Below are 16235 nucleotides of genomic sequence, written 5' to 3' on the forward strand. Positions count from 1 at the left end.
ATGCTAAAGTACTGGAGTACTAAGAAAAGTTACCTATCTAAGCTAAGTGATAAAAAAAAGGTGGGCCAAGAAGTCATTTCTTTAAGCAACCTTTGGGATTTTGTACCAAAACATACTCTTTCTCTATCACAGTTGAATGTATCGTTGCTTTAAAAATACATTTGCCCTCACAGTATCCTGCTATGTAGAAATTATTTTATATTAACCTCCTAAGACCCGAACCGGCATGCATTTTTCATTTCTCTTTGATATTTGGGCTGATTGGGACCTGATGAATGTAAAAACGAAGAATTACTAAAAAAAATTTTTTTTTATCTAGTTTTTGTTTCTGAGAAAAATCAGAGCCACTTATGAGGATATTCGTTTAAAATATCGATAGAACAGCAGCAGTATAATGTCCTCGTAAGTGGATATCAGGCCCATGTAGAGCAAAATTGAGTATTTTGGTCTAAATAACTCAAATAACTCAAAATGTGATGTCCACGTATGTGGACGCAGGTCCTAGGAGGTTAAAACATCTTTTTTTTTAACTTATGTTGCACAATTGGCAGTCCCTTTAGCACCTTAGTGCAGAGTGACTGTTCTGACTAAAAACACTCCACAGAACACACTGCAGGGTATTTTCATGTTTTGTTTTGGGCTTTTTTCCAGTTGACAGAAAATATGATTTGATGGGTTATTTAAGCATAGAATTGATTAATGCAGTAATGACTTTGGGGGAACTGAGGTCAGATGCTTTCAGCGGACAGCTGAGGTATGATAACCGCGTAAAATTCAACAGGTAACACTGAACATTTAAAATTTTCTTTTTTTAAATTTACAGTTAAAAAAGTAAAAAGTTAAGAACAGAAAAGTAAAACACTTTCTGTGGATTTCATCATATTCAATGCTAAATATAACATCTATCCCCCTTTTTGATAATGCTTCTCCTATAAAAATATTTACGCCACCTCACCTGTGTCAAATGTTTTTATATTTTTTTCTTATTTTCTTTACACAGAGTCTAATCTCGGCAAACTTCCACTGTTCTGCATTTCTGCTCCCCTCTAGCTCATTGCTAACCTCCATTCTCCTGCTCTCAGTTACTGAACATTCCCATTTCTGCTTCATAAAGACGACTACTTAATTACAAAAACACAGACAGTCATCCCCAGATCACATCCATCCTTACAACAAACACACACTTACCTGGGTACTGCCTGAAAAAGCCTTTGGCACTGCCAAAGTACTGCCATATGAGTGATGGGTCTCTCTCAAAGTTATCCACAAACACTTTGTTCAAGGCCTCAGACCAGTACACTCCATTGACAATGGCGGAGTCTGAGTGAGAAAAATGGAGAGGCAGACAAACATTGAAGGGAGGAAAAAACGTTAAATATAAATATATATATATATATATATATATATATATATATATATATATATTTGCAGTCTAGGAGGTTGGAGCATATATTCTCTGGTGCCTGCTCATTCAGTCATATCATATCACACGCTGCACGTCCACAGGCTGCTACCAGGCATTATTCATTTCAGAGAGATTCAAGAAAAGCAGTTAGCAGAAAAACAGAGTGAAAAATGAGAGAAGAGAAACAATATTAAAAGGATGAAAAAGAGGCAGGATAGAGGAGACTGCTGAATTTTAACCCATAAAAAGTACAATAATTATATATATAGTCATGGTAAAAAGAAAGTACACCTCTTTTCAAGTTTTATGTATCAGGACATTAAAAAACTCTAAGCAGGTCTTACAAGAAAGGTGAGTACAACCACAGATGAACAGCAAAATGCTATTATTTATTTAACAAAAAGTCCAAATGTAGAAGCAGTGTGTAAACGGAAGTAAACTCCATAATTCTGTAGAGCCACGGTCAGCAGGCGTAACTCAACTGAATTGTTTTCTGTCTGACTTTCTCACATTGTTGTGGAGCAAGTTTGTCTCACTCTTCTTTACAACGTTGCTTCAGTTCATTAAGATTTGTAGGCAATGGTTCTTGCACAGCTCTTTTAAGGTCCCACTAGAGCATTTCAGTGAAGCTGAATACTCGACTTTGACTTGTCACCTCTTTTCTTTTTTCATTCTGTTGTAGATTTGCTGCTGCGCTTGTGTCCTGGTGTGTGACCCAGTTTCAGCCAAGCTTTAATTGTCAGACAGGCAGCAACACTTTAGTATAGAGTGTTTATACTTTAGTATGACCTTGATACACAGGAGTTCATGGCTGACTCAATGACTGCAAAGTGACCAGTTTCTGTGATTGCAAAAAAGGGCCAAAGCTTAACTTCTCTGTCGCCCTGTTTTACAGCTGGTGTGAGATGTTTATGTTGACATGCTGTGTTTGACACTTGTCTTGTCTGAACATTGTTCCAGACGTCTTGTGGTCTGTTCAGATGCACACTGGCCATCTAAGCTGTGCTGCAATGTTCTTTTCAGAGAGAAGAGGCTTTCTCCTGGCAGCCCTTCAAAACAACTCACTCCTTTTCTGTCCATTCTGTCTCTAACTTTAACATTTAACACGCTAACTGATGCCTGCAGAGTCTGAGGGGTGTTTTGCGGTTTTTCTGAACATTGAACGACCTGACCTTGGGGTGAATTTGCCTGGACCTCCACTCCTGCCTTCAACATTTTCCACTTGTGAATAAGCTTTCTCGTAGTTGGATGATGGATTTAATATGTTTTGGAAATGGTCTTGTAACCCTTTTCAGGCTGATGCGGAGCATTCAGCATTGCTGATGACTTTCCTTTTTGGCATTATGTTCACACAACCCCGAATGCTCTGGAAATGTCAAAATACAAGTTTACATTTTTGCAACACATTTAGATTCATCTATAAGCTGCCACAGCCTCTGCTTTATAGAGGTGCTCACACTTGGTAGTCAAATGCATCTGATTAGCCTCACTTGGCTGCTCCTCTTAATTCCTATGGACATAGTGAGGGTATACTTAGTCTTTCACACACTGCTCCTCAATCATTGTCTTAATATTTGTTAAATAAATAATGACATGGTGTAATATGTCCTGTTTTGCAGTTATTCTGAGGTTGCTGGGGACCAGATGATTTGATGTTATGTTGATGTGTAAAACCTTACTGCTATTATTTAACATTTATCTTTTCAAAATAACTTTTTTTAATACATTTGCAGTAATTTACAAACCAGTAGTTACTGCATCCTGAATTTATGCTTACAGTTATAGGCTTAGTGATATCTATTCTATAAATATCATGCTACAATTAAACTCAGCTTGGCAATTAAAAACCCAAAAGAAAAAATGACCAATTTAAGACAACATAAGGGTTACTATATTGGTGCCAATAGATAGACAGACAAACAGAGACAGCTATGAACTTCAAGCTAAATATTGCATCAAGCTGCTAAAACTGGAAATGTGGGCTTATTCATTGCACGTCTTCCACAATAACCATGTGCAGCTATACACTGCATACATTATGTGCAATAGTATTTGCTTATAATTCTGTCCAAATGGCAAATCCAATTACTAAACCTTCTTTTCAATTTGCAGGCTGAGAGCGTTATGAATGTACTGGTTAGAGACCAGACAGACAAGCTTATTATAGCTGGTTATTACTTGGTTCAGAAGCGGGGCGAGGAAGATGGGAGCAGAACAGGATGCACAGACAGACAGACACAAGTGTGTGGCAGGACAGACACAAAATATACCCTTTAGACTGCAATAAAAAAGACAGGAAGGCAGCTAGAAAGAGCTAGAAAATTACTGGGAGACAGACAGACAAGTACCTAATGGACAAAGAGAAAGAAAAGCAGATAACAGATTCCCCATCATTGTCTATGCTGCCAGCATTGTTCTGCTGTCAACAGTCATGCCAATAAGCCATGATTGAATTATTCCTCTGGAAGCTAGCACACTAAAGCCCTCTCTTGATAGTAAACACCCATCCACCTCTATGAAGTGGAGTTGAGAGGAGGCTGGATTTGATCCAGCCCATATTTACACAACAATAGTCACTTCTGGTGCAGTTTGAGTGTCTATTACAATCTCAGCTCATGATGAGGAAGGAAGTATGGGCTCTACTTCCCCATTAGCTGTCATTTAAATTCATCTCAGCTAATGTACTCCACTTCAGTCTAAGAAGCTGCCACGATCATTACAGCATTGTACACTATATATACATGTTCATGTGCACAAATATTACTTTTATTATCCTGAATCACACGATTCAGGTTATTGTCATCATTCATGTTATTAGGTTACGTCCACTGATCAAGGAGGAAAGCTAAATATCACGAGTAAGAAACCATGAAGGGAGAGAATTGGAAAAGCATTTGCTCTGTGTATGTATGAATATACGTACTGGATTTACATACGTGGACTGTTGTGACCCCCTTTAAATGTGTGCATAGGTTTACTTTTCCATGTCACGTTTCTGTCATTCAGCATCATAAAAATGACTGTGTGAGATATATTTTTGAAAGATGGATGTTTGAAAGTGGCGAGCTCCTTTTGCGATTAATTTCTGGAGAGGGGGAGAGCTCTCTGCTGCCATGGACCTAAACTGCGATTCATCACAGCTGATGCCAAACAATTTATGAAGTACAGAGGCTACAAACAGCTCTTCAGCAGCATTACGAACAGGTTGAGATGACTGCGATTGACTGTGTGGGAAAAACTGCTTTTTCATCCCAGAACTTTGCTCAGAATCATTATCAATTTAATATACTGAAGAAAAGATTATTGAAAGATTACCTTCAGATTTTAGTAAGATTGTTAGACTGCCTGCTAAAGATTTTTTAAAAGTTCTAAAAACTTGCATTACAATGACCCGAAACACTGCGCAGTGCAATAGCATCAGATGACCCTTCAAACCTTAGATTTGCTACTAAAACTGGCCTTCTTGGATCATTTTTCATCCTCTCAGTTGCACCTGTAGCCCAAACCTGCCCTGATATAGCACCTTGTGTTTTCCAGCACAGGGCTATTTTCTGTCTGAACACCTGCGAGCCCCCTTTCTGTAAGATCGTGGTACTTGTAAAAAAATATAGTGCTAGCTAGCATCCTGTAACATTAAACATAAAAAGTGCAAATCCAGCATTAAAGACATGCACATGAAATTGTCACAAAATTAAAATTTATTGCAAAAATGGTTGCAAATGCTTTAAATAATTGTACACATACATTTTCTTACTCTAAGGACATATAAAAGAGACGTAAATGTCTTTTAACAGAAAAGTGAGGCTTGAGATCTTGAAAAGCTCCCTGAAGTTCCAGCTAATAAGCTGAAGTTATTGCTACTCACGAACAAATCTCGCAAAAGTAAAATCTTTAAAGCTGCGTGTGTGTATTAGCTTGTATGAATGTGTGTGTGTAACTCTACTCATTTGCCTGTGAATCAAATCAAAATTACTTTTGCTCTCGCTGTATCAGCCTACAAGCCTGCCAACCCCAGCTCCTAGCACTTTCATTCATTTCATTTCATTCATTCACCTCCTGTCACTCTCACTTCCTTCCTCTCTTTTTTCCACCTAGCTGCAATTAATCTGTTGCTCAGACCTTCCATCAGTCTGACTTAACCTACTTTCTTTCTCATTTACGTCTCCCTCTTCCCTTCTCGCTCTCGCCCTATAATTTCTTTGCCTCTGTTAGCTTGGTTAAGTTGACATGACATTCACGCTGTCCGCTGAGCCTTGTACAAGGCCATGACTTCTCGAGTTGTGGTAGTGGAAGTCTAATTATTTAACTGCTAATTAAGTCAGTGTGTGGCAGGGATGATCCAAATAGTTAAAGTTAATGAATTCAAATCTGCCTCCGGACATGTGCATCAGCTCACACACCAACTGTGTTTCTGATTCCACATTTTTAGACCAGTGTTTTTAGTCGTTTCTGTGACACAACAACAACAAGAAAAGTGATCTCAACATGTAGATTAACTGCTGAACTATAAAAACATGGTGTCTGTGAAGGTTCTCAGTCATCCAGGTCATCGTAGTCAAAGGAGCTTGCAAAGAAAAGCGTCTGGACTTGCCATGTTTTTGTCTTTTTGTCCACTAGGTTTATATCTGGGACTCTCCACCATTTGACCTTAGAACTGAAGAAGCTTCTCGGATGAGAGGTGAAACGTCTTCAACTTAAAGAAGTCCAGACGCTTTTCTTTGCAAGCTCCTTTGACTATAAAAACATGGGTTTCATCCACATACCACAGCTTGTTCTGATGTTAGGACCACAGGTGTGAGAGTAGGTAGGGGCGAAAAACCTAGTATCTCAAATTGTAAAACAACACTGATGTCTGAAATGCTCCAGGCCATTACTGATTGGACAGATGCAATTGTGTCACTGTCACATAACCTGATCTTTGCTGATTGGCTGGGAGAAATCCATGTGGTTCTACACCCTGAGTCATGGGGAGGCCAATTTTGATGTCCATTTAGTTGCCACATATCTTTTCTCACCCATTTAAGGGTTAAACCAAGCCAGTATTGTGCACATGCATTTTGAAGCACTTTTACTTTACATTGGGGGTCGTGAACGTACCTTTGTTGTACATGTTGGTGGGGACTTGCACCACGCTGAGGTTGAGGTTGACTGACAAGTTGTTAAAATGGTCATTGGGTTGCAGGATAAATTCCCCTCCCAGCTCTACACTGTTCCCCTCCTCATCCACCTCATTGATCAGCACTGCATTAAAGTATTCATACTAGAAAGAGACAGAAAGAGAGAGAAACAGACATAAAACAAGGCACACACACAACATAACATACACAACACAGCTAAACAGTCCCTGAAGCTGCCACACAGAGTCGATATTGCGTACTGTGGTAACCTGAATCCTTGGATGATCCCAGACGTGCATGTTGTTACAGTGGAAAGCTGCTGAGTGGACAGATCTCTCCTCAAACCTCTGAACACTCCCTTTCTAGCTAGATGTTCTGGCCCTGGTGTATTTTTAGTACTGCGCATACTGGGGAGACTATTAATAAATCATAAAGCTGGATAAATATAGAGCACATGACTCCCAGCATCCCAAAGGCTCTTAAGTCTGAGATGCCATGCAGGGCAATGCCTGCAAAGGCTACAGTTAAAGCAGAACAAAAGACAACAATCAGATGAACACAGTGAAGCAAGCGAAAAACATCTCAGTGTTTACATGGAAATAAACTATACAGACACATACAGAGGAACAAAAAGCTGAAAGCAGCATGTTTAAATGTTCTTCATGACTTGACACTATTTTTGATATAAAAACAGTCTTTAGTTGTGAAACTGTGCCCAAATAAAACAAATGTCATCCATCCTCTTCCTCTTATCCTTTTCAGGATTATTTACAAGTGTGGCCAAAAACTCCCAAGTGATGCCACATTGATTTTGACATTCAAACCACCACCCCTACATTTAATTTAAACAAAATACAGTTTTCTTCAAAATGATTACAAATATGTGGGTCCTAACAAGTGCTTTTAAGCTCTGCTTAATTTCTTTCTTACTTGAATTGAAACATCTACATCCTTTACTTTGTGTTTATTCTCAGCAGCAGCAGCAACACTCCCCTGGGCAGGTGTGCAGTGGCGATTACATGGCTCACAGTCACAATGATTTCTCTTGTAATCAAACAGAATAAGGTCTGAAAAGGGCTCTTGACAAAAATGAAAAGCCGTTCCCTCAAGTCTAATACAAAGCCTCCGTACATGTGCTATCATTCAGAGGGGCACAGACACTCTCTGGACTTCCTGAGGCATGAGCTGTAACTGAAAAGACAGCAGACTGAAGTAAAGAGTCAGTCTGTATGGAGGCAAGCACTTAGCCCATAGACCTACAACGTACCTCAGTAGGCCCTTTTCTACATGGGACGGAGGAACCCCTTTGCCCCATCAACCCAGTTCTCTATTCTGGCACCAATAACCTTCATTTGGACTAAATCTTTCTAGCGTCTCTGTGAAGCACCATCATCCCTTCAGCACAGAGCAAAACACAGATAAAGCCATCAATTAGGCTGGCAACAACAGTGCCTATCGGTGTAATTAATCAGGCCTGATTAGACTTATTAGCCTTTTATCAAGGGGAACACTGCCATTTCAAGGTGAGATCAGTGTTGCATATTCTGTTCCATATTTTTAGGCTTTTACCTGAATCTTTCTATTCCTGCATGAACACAAAAAGATCAGGCCAAGCATTTTAGCATAAGAGGGAAAAAAAAGATGAAATGACCAAAGCATACGGAGCAGCGAGCAGATTAAAGAAACACAACATTATAACATCAGCCACTGCATGAGATTGCATCCGTAAGCATTTACTTACAGTACAAGCACATTAGTATGCAACTCACTAATGTTGGGGACTTGACTTGTAAAAAGAAATCGTAGGCACATTGACCTTTATGATGTTTGGAATATCATCTATTTTCTACAACCAGTTTGGTACCTGTGTTTTCCAGTCCAACAAAATGAACAGGATTTAAATGAGCTGACTCTGACACCAGCATTTTCATGTCTGTCTTGCTTTGGGGAATCACTTCAAAATGTGCCTTTAAAGATAGAAGGAAGTGCGAGGATATTTTAAAGGGTTTTCTTTAAGCCTGTAACCATGAAACAAACAGGCTGTTAACAAATACAAATGCAGTGAAACAGGATAAATTTTCACTGCTTAATGATAATTATAGAACAAAATCAGGAAAGGAGACGAGATGAAGCTGCTGAGAGGGACAAATAGAAAATATTAAAAATAGATATGTGCAGAACTGTGAATGATACGTTAGCCTGTGTTCACAGCTATATGTCATTCCAATAATGTATTAGAATATATATCTTGTCTACAATACCACTTGATCTGGAACTCAGAATCTCCCTCAAATCAGAAATCGAGAAATCAGGTGTGATTGTAAATGACAGCAAGATTTTTTATTAATTAATTTTTTTTGATTGTACTTGACCTAACTGTACCTTTATCCACTGGTAAAGAAGGTCTGAGTTCCTCGGACACAGCACAACTGTACTTAAACCTCTCAGAGTCGAGCTCCAGGAGGAGGAGAACCTTTCCTGGAGTGTGAACACCTCCGAGCTGCTGGAAAAGGCCCAACAGAGACTGTACTTCCTGAGAATTCTCAGGAGGAATAACATCACACAGAGACTGCTGGTGTCCTTCTACAGAGCCACCATTGAGAGTGTTCTAACTTACTGCATATGCATCTGGTACACTAGCTGCACAGGGGCTCAGAGGAAAGCACTCCAAGGGATCATTAACACCGCCCAAAAGATCACTGGCTGCCCTCTCCCCACACTGGAAGTTCTACACAACGCCCACTGTTTTAAAAAGGCATCATAAAAGACACCTCACATCCTGGCCACGCCCTGTTCGAACTGTTGCCCTCAGGCAGACGGTACAGGGCAATCAGAGCAAGGACTAATAGACTCAAACACAGCTGTTATCCAACTGCAATAACACATCTGAATACTACAAAAAAATGTCCATCACGCCACTCTTGTGTTAATCTATGCATGGCCTGAAGCATGTGTGTGGGAATGTATGTGAATGTTTTACTGTTATATCTTATTAGTATTTTAAGTATTCTATCTATTTTATTTATTGAATTTTATTGTTTTATTTATATTTTGATATTGCTAGGGATGATGCAATGATCGGGGACCATTCTTCATTTCGTTGTTCTCATGACAATGACAATAAAGTTTCTGATTCTGATTCTCCAGAAGAAATACATGCATTGCACAAAGACTGTGTGAATGGCAGTAATGAAAATTACAACTGTTGCATTTGTGGCTGTTAAATATTCAATCAAGTCTTCATTTAAATCATTTTTCACATGTTTTAAATTTGCATTACTTATTGTTGATCCTGGCAAAGCAAAACTGCTGTGAACACTGTAAAAGATAATATAATATAATATTCTAACATTATTATATTAAATCATTTAACAGTTTTGTGTTAATAAAGCAACAAGCAAAATTAAGCTAGGGGGAGTTAAACATTGAGTAGGATATCATTGCAGAGGAGCTTGTAAAACCCACTTCACAGCAGACTTGATCTCTACTTAACATGTTGAGCATTTAAGGCCAATACTAACAAAACGGGAGTTTCATGTACACAGCCCATAGATGCACACACTAATATCTGGCACATAGAAGCTAAAGTGACTGCACGTGCTTAAGGTAAAGCTCCATTGTGTCTTCACTCTGTCTTTTGCACCGTTTCTCTCTCATTTACTTGCTTTTCTGCCTCTCAACTCAATTTTCCCCTTTTGTGTTCCTGCTCAGGCTGCTTCTTATTTCCCATTGTTAGCTTGTTGTGCATTCCTCACCACCTTCTGTCTCTTCCTGGTGTTCAGCTCCCATTGGCTCCCTTCTGCATTTATGTGACTTGGCTTGTATCATCAGGGATATCTGTGGGGAAACTGTTGCACTTCCAGGTTGTCACAGACTAATATCCCTCCCATCTGCCTGTTCATTCCCTGCCTGTACAACAGGTGGGATTTTTTTAAAAAGTCCACCTGTTGTAAAATACAAATTAGCATTATTACTATTATTATGATTAAAATATAAAGACATCAGAGTTGTTTTTTTAGTTTAGTGAGTTAGTGAGTTTAGTTTATCAGTTCCCAGAGTCAGAACCAGACATGGAGAAGCTGCATTCAGCTTTTATGCTCCAAACTCCCAGAAAGCCTCCGATCAGCTGAAACACTCAGTTTATTTAAATCCAGCTTGAAGACTCAGCTGTTCTCAGCTATATTGGAATAAAGCACCAAATCCACACTGTTTTACTTTTAAGTTAAAATTTCAAAACTTACATTTTAACTACTGATTTTATCTCGTGTTTTTTGTTTGTTTTTTCCATTTTAAATCATGCTTTTTATTTGTTTTAGTTTTTTAATGTCCCTGTAAAGCTCTTTGAATGATCTTGCTGTTGAATTGTGCTATATAAATAAACTTGCCTTGCCTTGAGTAATGGAATCGAATAAAAAGATTTGGGGTTTTAGAATACCTTTGCCTTATTTGAACTAGCTCTGGAACAAAAACTCAATAACGGTGTTGTTATAGCGATATGAGGAATGGCTGGCGTTTTCAGTTACCGAGTGCCCCATAAATGTTCAGATATGTTTGAGCTCAGGGACTGTGAAGGTTAAGTCCATAACACTCAGCACTATTTGCACTTCAACTGCCTTTAAGTGCTTCTTATGTAACGTTTTGACATACTGTATGTTAGCAGGCATTACTGCTGGGGATTGTATACCTCAGTGTGCAGCATGTCTCTGAAGACTGAAGTGCTGCTTTCTCTTTGTACCCCACTCCAACAAACAGTTTTCACTGTGGATTTGAAACACATTTTCTCATGCTTGCCTCCTTACCGTTCTGTTGCATCAGTAAATTGGATCTTTCTTTTTTTTACAGTCATCCACTCAGACATATTGATATGTCTTAGCTCGTTCCAATTATTGGCCTCATTTTCCCTCCTGTAACGTGCTTTCAAATCTGCTACCTATCACTGACACTACAACTACACAGACATGAAAAACTCTTCAATTTATTTTAAGCAAACTCTGTATCATGATAAAGTTGCAGTGATTTGATGCTTTCAATCAGTGTTGGCCCAGCGGTGGGTTAATCAGATACCTTTTAAGGTTAATTGTAATTTGTAACTTCAAGTCACCATTAGCAGCATAATCACTGACAACAGCAAGTGTTCAGCTCCCAAGCGTAAAATGTTCTCCAGTTCCAGGTGAGTGATTGAAGCCAGTGACAATGAGAGCAGAGTATAGTTTTGGATGACATGTGACCTAGTAATAAATATATTAAAGAGTTACCTAGGCAACCAGAGTGTGCAACATCTGCAAGCGACCAGCAATCAGCTAATAGGTGATGCGTGATGAGATAATCTCTTTCGGTGTGGATGCAGCTGCAGTAAGCACTGCTCTCCTTGTCTGTCACTTTGTCATAGCACTAAAGAGTCGAGTAAATTATCATTAATTTATCATCTGATTGCAGCTCAGATGGAAGAAAAGCAACTAAAAAAATGCTCAAATTTGAAACAAAATAGAAGTGAGAAGTGTTTCTGTGTATTCTTTATGATTATTTCTGATTACTTTGAGGTTCCCATTAAAATTATTACTTTTTAAAATGACATTTTAAACATTGTGACCTCTCTATATACACTTAAACAACAAAGGTTTCTTATAGAAGTGGCCACCTAGAAGACAGAGCAACACTTAATGACGACTCAGTTGAAAGACACAATTAGAGCTGTGCATATGTTAAGTGTTAATTGTTTTGAAAAACAGAAATGAGAAAGATAAGTCACCAGAGGCAACAGCAGTTCAAAGTACAGAAAACACAATGCTTAAAAAAAGTAAAGACATAACACAGCTAATTAATCTGCTAACAAACGCATTTATATTCACAGTATGTTGTCTTTCATTTTGATTAAAATTGCACATTTTCAATAGTGCGAGAGCGAGTGTGGGTGTCTGAATGGAGTCCAGGGCAAGCCATGATGTGTAACTGTGTGTGTGTGTGTGTGTGTGTGTGTGTGTGTGTGTGTGTGTGTCCAAGTGTGGGTGTCTGTGTTGAGTACGTCAATTATGCCATTCCAGCAGTACAGTAAAGGAGAGCCCAGTGCCGCTAATGCAGTCCCAGATCGTAGTGTTAACAACCTGATCTTTAACGCTGCGGTGCATTACGTTGAGAGATTGTAGCATCAGCACCCACTCACTTAGTGTGGGACAGACAAAGAGGGAGAGGATGAATAAAGGGTTAGCAAAGGGTAAAAAGTGGAGCCTCTTCAGTTCCCTTTTTCAACATGCAAGCCAAAAAGGATTTATTGTGTAATATGTACCACCTCACATTAAAATATTATTATGGCACTGAGTTTGATATAATCACACGATAAGTGGATTTACAAAAACAATCACTTTCTGCCTTTAATTCTTTGGCTCGACTTTTGAACATATAGAACCACGAGACTGATCGCTAAGTGAAAATTAGCCTTTTAACAAATGCTCACCACCTGTTCAATTGCTCATTAATGCAAATGCCTTCTGTAATTAACTAATCAGATGGCAGCTACTCAATGCATTTAGATATGTAGACATGGTCAAGTTCGAACTGCCAATCAGAATGGAGAAGAAGGGTGATTTAGGTGATTTTGAAATTCATGATTTTGTGTCTCCGATGCTGTTTTGTCCTCTCTTTGGTGGTTCTGACCTGCATTTTTTGCTTCTGCTATTTTAGTAAATGTGCTCCAGTGTTTCTCTGGACATTTCACAATGTTCTACATGTGAAGATTTGTGCAACTTTTGCAGGAATGTCTTACAAATAGAAGCACATAATGCTGATTTTGTCTCTAGAATTACAAAGTGGCCGTCTCTCTAACACTGGCTGCACACCAGACAATGGAAACTGTGTTGAGTGTGGTACATGTCTATCAGCCCGTGTTCATTTTTTTAGTCACAGATCAAGATCAGGTCAAAATATTGCTTGTCAATGAAAAAAAAAACTAAAAAGCAAACACACTGCAAAAGTTTAATTTGCCTCCTAGAAGAGCACTGATGCAGTTTAGTGCAGTAAGCCATATCTCTGAAGGCTTTTGCTGATTTTAATATTTTTCCTGCAGAGAGTCAGACAGTGGATCAACAGCCTCAAGAGAAAAAGACACAACGTGTGATTTGGGAAGGATTGACCATGATGCCCCACCCTCTGGTGCTCACGTTTAAATGTAATCTTGACTTAGACTCTTTTCCCCGCTCACCTCCCTGCTCTTTTTGCCACAGTTTGGAAAGGAAGAAGAGTCCCAGAGTGTGAAAATGTGAGTCGAAAACAACCGGGGGCATGGATATAAGTAATCAGGGGGTAAACAAGACAGCAGACTGAGTAAATAACTTGGAGGAAAAGGCCAAGTAAGAGTTTATATAGCTTACTTGAAATCCTACTTCACGCAGCTTAAACTGTGTGCTCACAACTTGGAGTCAAACATGTCTGGAAGTCTATAGAAGCCACATGGGGGTATAATGCACAAACACACCTCACAACATAGAAATGATCTGCGTTTATCTGACCTTTTCTCTTGGAGCTTGTAGAAATATAGAGGAAAAAGTGATTAACAAAGTTTGTTTGCATCAAATATTTAAATCCACTTGGTTTTCTTAGTTTTAATGTTAGCTTGTGGGTAAATGTAAAAATGTACCAGTAGGTACTACTTAAGTTTATTGGCAGACAAAGCATGAGGAACAACACTGAAGACTTTGCTTCCAAGTTTGATACTTGAGCTGCATTTTGCCTTTTAACAGAAAATAGTTCGATGCTTGCAAATAGTTTGAGGTGACTTAAGTCTTTTCTTTATTCTCACTTAATAATATTCTACAGTGTTGTTTCACATTATGCTGTTTTGGTATTGTTACCGAACTAACGTTCACCCATATTAATGAAAAATGTACAAACTTACATGCTTCGCTTTGATCAAAGTTTAGCTTTAAGCAACATGGGGTCTAACTGGCAGTGTCTTGATGCTCTGTGCTTGTTGCTGAGGAGATAATATTACAAACCTCCACTGCCTCACTCAACAATCAACACTGTTTCTGTCTCTGTGGGGAACCTTTTTGAACCATTTTCTGTGACACTGTTAACAAAGTACTTCAGACTACTTTGTGTGCAAGTTTCACTTCAGTTCAATTCATGTTTATTCATGCAGAGTCTCATGGCACTTCATACTGTAAGGTACAAAACCAACAATCAAACAATCCCCTATAAGTGACAGTGGGAAGGAAAAACTCCCTTTTAACAGGAAGAAACCTCCAGCAGAACCGGGCTCAGGGTAGTTTACCCATCTGTCTCAACCAGTTGTGTGTAACTGTGTAATATACAATGTGTTCAAAGCCTAGTCTTGATTAAATAGCTATTTAAAAAAAAGTCACATAAGTGCCCTACATGTGACAGGACACTGAAGCAGGCAAAACACAGACAGAGACATGGGTCAAAACATTTTTGATATTATTAAGCAACAAGCAAGTGGCTCCCTCTCTGCAGTCTACGATAATGCCCCAGACACGGGAGTATGAGAACAAAAAACAGATTAAGCACTTCTTTCTCACTGCTCCCGCCTGACTGGGGCCACATTTTCAGTCAACATCGAGCTTAGCAATTGGCTGTTTGTTTCCAACCTCCAAGGAAGGATTCACTGGCTGCAGAGTGCATGGGAGACTGCTCTCTGCTTTCCTATTTACAGTACATGAGCAATGCGGGTAAAAGAGTGAGAGAGGAAAATCGCAGCAGATTACCGTGCCAATTTCACATGGAAGCAGAAGAGCTCTGGAAAGGATAGATAAGGAAATTCCTATCAAATCGCTGCCAGCCAAATATGTATCCAATAGCAATAAACCACAAACATTTTATAATAAACTCAGAATAGTGATGGAGGAGGGTTCACCCTACAGGATGTGGTATTTTTAGCATAGCTGGCAATAATTACCATCTATTCACCATGTTCTGCAGTAAAACGCGCTATTAGAAATGCCACCATCAGAGCAGTGCAGACATGAACCATGCACACCTACACAGGTGTACATGTACAGTGCTGCAATAATATACATGCATGTTCCCATGCAGGTAAACAGCTTCTGCATTTCATGATCACACCTCAGGAATGCTTAATCATTTCACTGTTTTGCTCAGACAATTTAAACACAATTTACAATAAAAAGAAATATTTAATTTAATTACATAACATATTAGCCCAGTTACCCATAGATAAGCTATCAGATAAACCAAACATAGGCATGCTAACAAGCATGCTGAGCAAAGACAATGATCTAGTACTACCATGATGAGCCCGATAAAGAAATAGTGATTATTATACGTATGAGGTCGTCACACGATGCAAAGTCTGCCTTTGTCTGTGAAATTTAAAATTTACCAATATATTTGTTAGTACAACACAAAGATGTCTAAATATTAGGACTGAGGTCATCTCAGTGATACCTGCAAGAACAGGGTGATGATGAAGGGAGAAAGATGAATAAGATACGACGATCAGATTGAACGGCATTTAAACATTTCTTTTATAAAATAAACAAGTTAACCACACGTGTGATCCTCTGCTGTTAGTGATCAATGAATTATTCGTTTAGAAGTGACGCACAGCACGACCACGAGTGATTCTGAGTTTGCTGTGCAGGTATAAAAGAAACTGAGCTGGTTATTACTGAAGAAACCACAGTTAGCAAAGTATTTTCATTGCATATTGAAATTAAAAACCTTTTTCAGACTCTGTG

The 16235-nt window shown here is 38.9% G+C and overlaps 1 protein-coding gene across 1 annotated transcript in view; it reads right to left on the reverse strand.

The window, feature by feature from the left end:
* Nucleotides 1–16235, reverse strand: part of cacna2d3a (calcium channel, voltage-dependent, alpha 2/delta subunit 3a) — a 136261-nt gene that overhangs the window by 60530 nt on the left and 59496 nt on the right. The window contains exons 5-6 of the mRNA XM_082518383.1: nucleotides 6503–6665; nucleotides 1189–1320 (exon numbers count right to left, since the gene is read on the reverse strand). Coding sequence (XP_082374509.1) covers nucleotides 1189–1320; nucleotides 6503–6665 — 295 coding nt within the window. The remainder of the gene's footprint in view (nucleotides 1–1188; nucleotides 1321–6502; nucleotides 6666–16235) is intronic.

Source organism: Aulonocara stuartgranti (genome assembly GCF_965226115.1).
Source record: "Aulonocara stuartgranti genome assembly, chromosome: 20".
NCBI lineage: Eukaryota > Metazoa > Chordata > Actinopteri > Cichliformes > Cichlidae > Aulonocara > Aulonocara stuartgranti.